The 8,796-nt window shown below is 33.9% G+C and overlaps 1 protein-coding gene across 1 annotated transcript in view; it reads right to left on the bottom strand.

Annotated features, from left to right (window-relative positions):
* Positions 1-8,582, bottom strand: part of LOC123690883 (transmembrane protein 132E) — a 60,378-nt gene extending 51,796 nt beyond the window's left edge. The window contains exon 1 of the mRNA XM_045634999.1: positions 8,178-8,582. Within this exon, the coding sequence (XP_045490955.1) occupies positions 8,178-8,208 (31 nt within the window). The 5' untranslated portion in view covers positions 8,209-8,582. The remainder of the gene's footprint in view (positions 1-8,177) is intronic.
* Between the last annotated feature and the right edge of the window lie 214 nt (positions 8,583-8,796).

Below are 8,796 nucleotides of genomic sequence, written 5' to 3' on the forward strand. Positions count from 1 at the left end.
TGACAACAAATTCTACTCAATTGCTTTACCTAAACATTACTATTATAAAAAAGTACAATTTTATAGTTAAATACGACATTAGCAAACAAATTGAGTCCATTCATAGAAAACTTGAAAACCGTAAGAATGTTAAGTGAGCTCAGAGTAATGTTTGAGATTTGTATCAAGTTGCTACCGAGTTACCCACATTATGTGGCTTCATGCCGCAAGTTGTATACCTACTTCCATATATTATGAACACTAATAGGTATCAACTATCAAGCCAATGGCTTAGCATTACAAAACAGGCCCGATTAATCGTATTAAAGCAGTTATGCGCAACCCAATGACCACTCATGAATAAAAAATGTATATTATGATAATTTGCATTTTAGATTGGAATGTGGACTACGTTTAGATTAAGCATGTTCTAATTTAAGTTAATCTCACGTTCATGCAACCACCCCATCCCGGCTTAATCTTTCCTGATACAACCCCAACGAAAGCGTAATTTTGCTATGTAGGTTAGTACGAGATTAAAATATGAATCTATTTCGGTATGTATTTAGCAAGTTTCACGAATAGCGAGTTAACATGCTAGCAAAAAAGGTTATCCACATCTGAATAAACTACATTTTTTAGTAATGTAAATAAATCTTTTTTAAAATAAGTAATCATTCTTATCAATCAAAATATTATTATGCCTAACTAACTTTTAAAAATCCTACAGTATAATATAGATAATTAAAAAAGACATCGATGCGAACGATAAAAGTTAAAACTAATAAAGGCCAGTATTAAACATTTAAAGGAGCTTATGCATTGTACTCCTCTTTTGTGACATAATCCGTATTAGGTATTGAATCTTATGAAGTCATTCTTTATGTGAGCCGATCGATAGGTCGCGCTCAAAATAAATGGAACAATGGAAGAAGCGATATCATTGGAATTGCTTAAAATGCTTTCCATGTATCGACGCGCCGACCGCTCGCCCTACACCGGAACTAACGTAATATATTTGTGAGCCTTATCTGTACACAAATATAACAGTTAATGAAAATAAATCATGTTTAGAAAATCATTAATTTCACTGGAGAACAGGATGTGAGATGAGGGTGCGATTATCGAGATAAACCTGTGCGGGTCACGAAGTTAATGTTATGGTAATTGATTTCTCTTATTCTTAGTTTACTTTCTATGGGATAAATAAAATATTATATCGTCACAATAGATGATGCAACAAACCTTTCTAGTTTTAATTAAATGATTTTCTTACTCAGAGTAGTTTTTAAACTTCAAATGTTGGTATATACAATCTACTCGTAAATGTAAGATAAGCAAAGTAAACATTCATTAATTAATGTATCCAATATTAGCCATATCAAAAATGTATTCCCATCCCTCATATTTTAATATTTTTTCTAGTCGCAAGCTTTTTTCAATATCTTTAATGAGCTCGTGAGCTCTATAATTAATAAACACTTCTTGACTTTTTGAGGAAAGTAGGCAAACATTTTTTACTCTTATATTTTGTACGACAATTTTGAATTGTAGCGACCCAAATGTTTTACATGACTCTGCAGAATGTTACCCTAATGGATCCATTCCACAATAAGGATTGGCAGAGAATAGAGCTTACTCATGGCTCAACCTACTCTGCGTAAGTCAAATTGTTGTGCAATATTTTTTATCTAAATATATGAGAGCAAATAAATGCAGCTTGGTAACAAGTGGATCCATATGTTCAAAAAGATAATACGTGAGAAATAATTCTGCAAGACATTTACTACAAGAACAAACCACTAGATACGAAATGTACAAACAACAATAAATTCGTGTATTTGGTTATGGAAATTTTCAATATATATATTTTTTTTTTTATTTTGCGGATAAATATTTCAAAGCACTATGATAAATAATTATTAATTATTAATTATGCTTTTTAATCCCGCTATTGTTTACGTAAAATTTGATAAATTATGATTATTTAGTTTAGGACCATAGTTCCCCTTTTCCTACGGTAATTGTTATTTGTTCCATGTTTAAATACAGCTTTTGACACGCCTTTATTAGTAGAGATAGCAAATAAAGGCGATTTATATTTAACGAGTTATTTCCTAGACCATAATTGTTTTTAATTTAAACATTCAATTAGTGGCTATTAGTCATTATACAATTCTGCTCTTACACATACTATTGAATGATTGCGGTCAGTAATTGAACTTTTAAATATAAATTGCTGATGCAAACGTGCTGAACTTTAACTATCGCATCGTAATGATTGGTTGTAGGTATTCATAAAAATAACGAAGTATTTAAATTAATAACTACTCTCAGTGAACTTTAATAAATTATAATTTACACCAAAACTGTTTAAACACCTTCAATATCAAATTCAATTTTTTATGGACAATGTAAGCGACGCGACGTTGAAAATATAGATATAATAACAAAACATAATTCCTATTGCGTAAAAGCAATCCAATCTTCTAAGCACACATGGTGACTTCATAAATCTCGTGTCAGATCGCTACAAGCGGGCTGTGTGTCATAAATACGACGGGTATGTATGTCAAAACATGGGGATTTGGGCCCTGTCTCCCGCGCCTGCGACGGCCCGGCGTTACTGACTGAGATAATGAGAAAAAAAAGATTTATGATCAAATGTAATCAAATTTTATTATCGTCCGTACGACCCCATACCATTAAACATACATAGTGCTTTAATAGCAATTGGAAATTTGTCGTTTACTATTCCACTTCAAAGAGCGCGCCATGTGAAAAACTATTTATTTCAACGCCATTACGTAACGACATGTGTGCTTTCTTTATGTAAGTATCATGGAATGAATGAAATATCCAAATACCAGGATCTGTTGCCAACGAGGTCGTGATTGTGAGTCGCATTACCATAAAATTTTCAGTGGGAATGTAGTGTTGTAATAATGTCGCGTCGGATAGAATATAAACATTTCTACGCACAGTACGAAGCTCGTACACCCTCTTCTTATCCTCCTCGACCTTCTTTGGCCGTCTCTTTGACCCAATTACGTGCAACATATTACATTTTTAAACCGCACAAATAACGGCTTATATTAATTATGAGACGCCCATTCCGGCACCCATCTTTATTAATATTTGCTCTGAGACCGCGGCTATAAAATTGTTTTTAATTAATTTAGTAACAAATAATCTTCAGTGGATAGTAAATTTACTAACACGGATTGAGTTCGCCACGATTTGCCGTAAAATTTGTTCGAGCAAGTAGGTACCTACATAGGTTGTGACTTGTGAGCACATTCTGTAGAGTACCCGAGACTTCTTTTTTAAGATTCTCTATTTAGGATGACGCAATTATTCATGTTATCAGTCAAATCTACCAATAAGTCCGACAATTTAATAGTTTTGTTAATTTACTTTTCCCACCCAAACGTTTATAATTGTACAAGCTGACCCAATAAGTCACGAACGTCACACGCTGCGCTCCGTCGCTCTGAACATGACAGATTGTTAATTAATTTAATAAACAACTACAAGTTGACACACTTATCAAGATTACCACAAAATACTGTTTTCAAACTAGCCCGAGGTAAACGCTTGGCATTTCACGGCATCGTAAATCTGGTGAAATTCCACGCAAAAGTTTAAATAAGCCATTTTTTACAACAAAATGAGCCTTCCATAATATGTAGGTATTTTCATATAAAACGATTCCAACTGCTCTGTGTTACGCTACGAGTACAACAAAAGCACATAGGGTGCCGCAAAAGGGCCGCTGCCCATATTCGAGTGTTCCGACTTCAATTAGTTATTCAGTTGATTAAGAGTCCCCTTTAGCCACTCTATCATTATCACTTTACTTTATGCACGTGCCGAGACTAGCTGTACAACCCTCATTCAAGGTCAGAAATAACAAAAGGAGCAAATTTTGTAGTTCATTGTTTGTTTATATAGCACCTACTTAAGAATTTCTGTTTTAAATAAATACGAACAATTTGCTATTGTATTTTGAAATGGCCAATATTAAAATATTGCAACAACAAAAAGATAGTTTATATGAGAATTAAAAAAAAAATAATAATGTAGTAGGTATCAATATTTATACAAACATAATATGTATATACGGCCAAAACAAAAGACATTGCCTTATTAAATAATGTTACATCTGATAATATTAAAGCAACGAACAATTGGTCGAAAACATCGAGATATATGTACTACGGTCGAAAATAAGAAAATTTAATAAAATCTCTTTGCTTCTGGGAAATCTTATCCGACGCGTGCTGTTCGAAATAAGATTCGAAATACAAGAGCAAAAAGCAATTTACTACGAATATTCTTGGGACAGATTTTTATGTAAACGAAATATAACAAAAAAGGGTCAACAGATGATAAGTTTTAATTAATTTAGGGCTCAAAAGCGTCGCGTATTGTCATTACGAGAAACACGTTTGGCGCTGTCGAATATCGATACACGAGGGAGGTAATAAATAAAAAGGTTATCTTATGAGATAAGTCCCGTCGCCGACGTCACCGCTACTGTGAATGAGCGGGGAGGACACTGTAATCGTAAATACCATTCGCAGCCGCCTCTGTGTTCCCCGATCTCAAATATTTGAGCTATGGAGTCACTAGTACATCATACAATGTTTTTCAATTTGCGTTCGAAGTATCGGCGAAATATTGTTAAAAAATCAACTTTAGCACAGATTTTTCAGTTTTTGGGAGCAAATTAACTACTAAGGTATTATCTCTCGAACTAGTAAAAATAATCTTGCGCATTTTAAGTTGTGCTTAGTCATTGTTATTCTAATTTTTAGGCAAAAATCATACAAATATTTTATTCGCTCTACAAAAATAAAATGACTCTACACAATACTAGTTAGGTATATCAAGATATTTTTATGACCGTGAAATTACGATAACCTCTAGTAATAACAAAGAGTTATTCAAACGAACTCATCAATGAATATTTATAATTCCGAAATAACTTATCTGCAATAAGAAGTAAGATATTGTAAAGCAAATGTATTTTTTAGTAAGTAATGTATACCCGGCGTAAACGCACACCAATGCGCGAAGATTGTAAACACATATCTTCAAACCAGATGAAAGCTGGCGCCCCGACCACTTATCGGCTCCCTACATTCATTCCGTAACAGACTCTGTCACCACCCCAAAATAGATATTGTATTATTATGAGAACAATGACAAAAATGCATGTTTCCATACTTGTGCGTTTATTTTTAACTCGGGATCCATTTCTCTGTGTCATATCTTTCTCGTAGCTCTTAAAATATAATAAGGTACTTATTGTAATTATTTACCATAAATGTTATGTTGCGTATATTTCTCTATTTTTTAGACTTTTTTTACATCTCCATTCTCTCGACTCAAAGCGTTGCTTTCCTTTCATATATATATAGGTATGCAATATAGTTTTAATGTACCTATCTGTTCTATGAATTTTAATGTTAACTACGTCCCATTATCAAAAGTACATATTTCAATGATAAACTCTTTCTTAGTCTATACAAGCAATATGGACTTTAGAGACCAACGACATGACGTCGTTGTTACAGATTCTACAATTATTTAAGCTTTACAATTATTTAGCTTTACTTATGCCATACCGACATTGTTTGATACGATTCAACATTACATTTATTATTATTGTCGTTTAATGTTGTATCCTAAACCGAAATGCAAATTCTCAAATTAGCAAACAAAATGTAGTCAGTACCATTACTGTGTCTTCACATACATTCAATAGTCAATAGTTTCATTATTAGTACGTTCAACTACCATTTAACCAGACTAACGAACCGAAACTGTATAATGTGCTTCAATTTATACAGTTTAGTTTAACATTCAACGAATGGATCAAATATATCCAAATCTTTAGGGAAAATGAATAAAATAAATTTTGGAAAATTGAATTACTATGTCTTTTGCAAAATTATATCTTACAACCTTTCCGTATCATAGTTATGTTTTTTTTCATATAACCCGTAAATCGATCTACCTACAATTTAAGAGTGTAAATCTGAGCCATTTTTGTGCCTACAAAAAAACTGTAAAGGCCAGGTGCGCCCAGCATCCGCCTTTGAGTTTAAACTTGTAGAAAAAACTAGTTGCAGCTTGGGAGTTGGAACGCCTATTACATTACGCTCCAATATTTGCTACCTACAATAAATGTTAGTTAGTCAGATTGAAAGGGGTTACATACGAATAAATAATAGAGTACATAATATGTATTTGGCTAGAAGAAAAAATTCATGTAAGAAAATTAAAAAGGGTACGCCCTAAAAAACTATCGAAACGCAATTTCTCTTAGTTTCTAACTTGTTCGAAGAAAAAGGGTAGGTACATTCTCTGGGGATCCATAACTTATTTTACTCTTATCATGATTTTTAAGGTCATCATTTAGGTAAATAATAATGTTTTTAATATTAACAATATAAGTACCTTAAAAGTATTATTTTATTAAGAACTAGATTCCGCCCGCGACTCCGTCCGCGCGGATGTCGGTCTTCGCGTGGATGGTTTATTTCTCCATTTTGAGTAGGTACCTCTGACAATAAAATCTTATAAAAATCTATTGGACCCAATTCCCAAATACGGCTAGGCCTATAATAATACGCAACGTGTGTTCGCGGTTCTACAGAACGTCTATGGACGTCTATGGATAAAACTGAAAAATTAAGATTAATTTTTTTCTACGTATTTTTCCAGGATAAAAAGTATCCTATTTTACGCCCAGGATAATAAGGTATAATTATACCAAGTTTCATCGAAATCGAACCGCTAGTTTTCACGTGATGCCTTCACATACAGACAGACAGACAGACAGACAGACAGACAGACAAAAATTTTTTTAATCACATATTTGGGTTTGGTATCGATCCAGTAACACCCCCTGATATTTATTTTTTCAATATTTTCAATGTACAGAATTGACCCTTCTACAGATTTATTATATATATGTATAGATTGTTTTATTCAAACTCATAAATAATAATACTTTGTTCAATCAGGAAACTTTTACACAATGTTCAAGTAAAATTTATTCATCGCATCTGGCATCTTTTTCGTCCATTTTTAAACAAATCTTTGTTAAGAGTTGCCGAGCGGGCTAAGCTTCTTTAATTTAGGTTGGTACCTGCGTTGAACACCTGTCAGTTTTCCCCAAATCTTGACCAGATTTAAGAAGGAATACATATCAACAATTTTAAAGAAGTACATATTATAAAGAATGTATCTCACACAAAAGTAATTCATGCACAATATATAAAAAATAGTTTATTTATAAAAAAGCTGCTCAACGGCTGATCGATTTCCGTATCCACTCATTCCGATCTTTTAAATTGTCCTTCATATAAAGGAGTATAAAAAATTCCTGAAGAACCCCAAAATTTTTCGTCCTCTTAATAATGCTAAAATTATGTTTGGGTAAGCAAAAAATGTTTTATTTTCTTAGAAATGATCCAATTTGTTCCTTTTACCACATCGGCCCTTTTAGAAATCATAACATCCACATAATATTAAGTTACCCCAAGTAAATAATACGTTATCGATGTCTTTATAATAGGTATAATTTGTTGAATAGTGGTGAGTACTTTTCTTTTAATTAAATAATACGAAATTGAATCCCATAAATTGGAACATAATTGATACGCTACCTTTCCCAATCCTTTAGCGTGAAATAACAAATGCCACTTCCAGAAATAATGGAGGCAATTCATTTTAAAATGACAAGCATTAACTTTGTATGGGAGTAATCAACTTTAAGCCTTTTTGCAACATAAAAAAACAAACGACGCGAAACCAATTTATGATGAGTCAGTCGTCTTCATGGGAATTAAATTTAATAGTAGTAGAGTTCCTTTAAAGTTAGTTCGCGAACTTTTTGCATTCCGCGGTTTGAATCCATGTCCATAAGTACTTTATCTTTCTACTTAAAAAAAAATACAACAGCGCAGCGTGGAAAGTACTTTCAATGAGTGAAGTTAAGATAATAATTTAAACAATTAAGAACAAGCGATCAAACATAGGTAACTGACAAGAAGTTTGAAGGTACCTTCCCAATATAGGTAGATATATATTTTATTTTATTGTACACATTACCTTCATTTCTTTTTGCTATTCGGATAAATAATAAAAACAAACACAGAAAAAAGCAGCATAACATGACTTACCTGTGATAAATAGTAGTATTAGTCCCCACATGATTTCAGTTTTTGATGAAAGTCTCGGGACCTACGCTGGAACTGTAGCCATCGTCTCGTCAATTAAAACTCTATAATGTTTACGCGCCTCAGCTGTCGTCTTTTCGTTTGCCAATCAACCACACACTCGCGCACTGCGGGACCCGCACGCTGCAGTGTCAACGGCCACAAGCTTGAGAAAAACTAGCCACCCGGCGAAAGCTGTCTTTCGAGGTCTAGGAGCAGACGCTCAGAAAAAGTCTAATTATCCAGGGAATTATTCATTGTTCCAAACGATGGAAACAAAAGTTGACAGGTCTCTTCTGTGATGAAAACATTCACATGGCTCGAGAATGACTAGGAGAGCTCAGTCGAGCGCGATCGCAGCGCACGACGGCTGACTCGCGAGTTGGCCGAGTGGGCCGGCAACTGCGGGGGCCGGGGGATACGCCTGCGCACCGCGCCCGCACCGCACCACCTAGTATTGACCGACGACGCCTCCTTCCCACAACGAACATCCTTAACTAGGCACTACGAATTCTCCTTTGAAAAATCCCTCAATTTCTTCCTTCAAGAGAGATAGGCCACGTGTAGTTTATATAGCTCTACC

The sequence above is a fragment of the Colias croceus genome, chromosome 4 (assembly GCF_905220415.1).
Source record: "Colias croceus chromosome 4, ilColCroc2.1".
NCBI classification, from domain to species: Eukaryota; Metazoa; Arthropoda; class Insecta; order Lepidoptera; family Pieridae; genus Colias; species Colias croceus.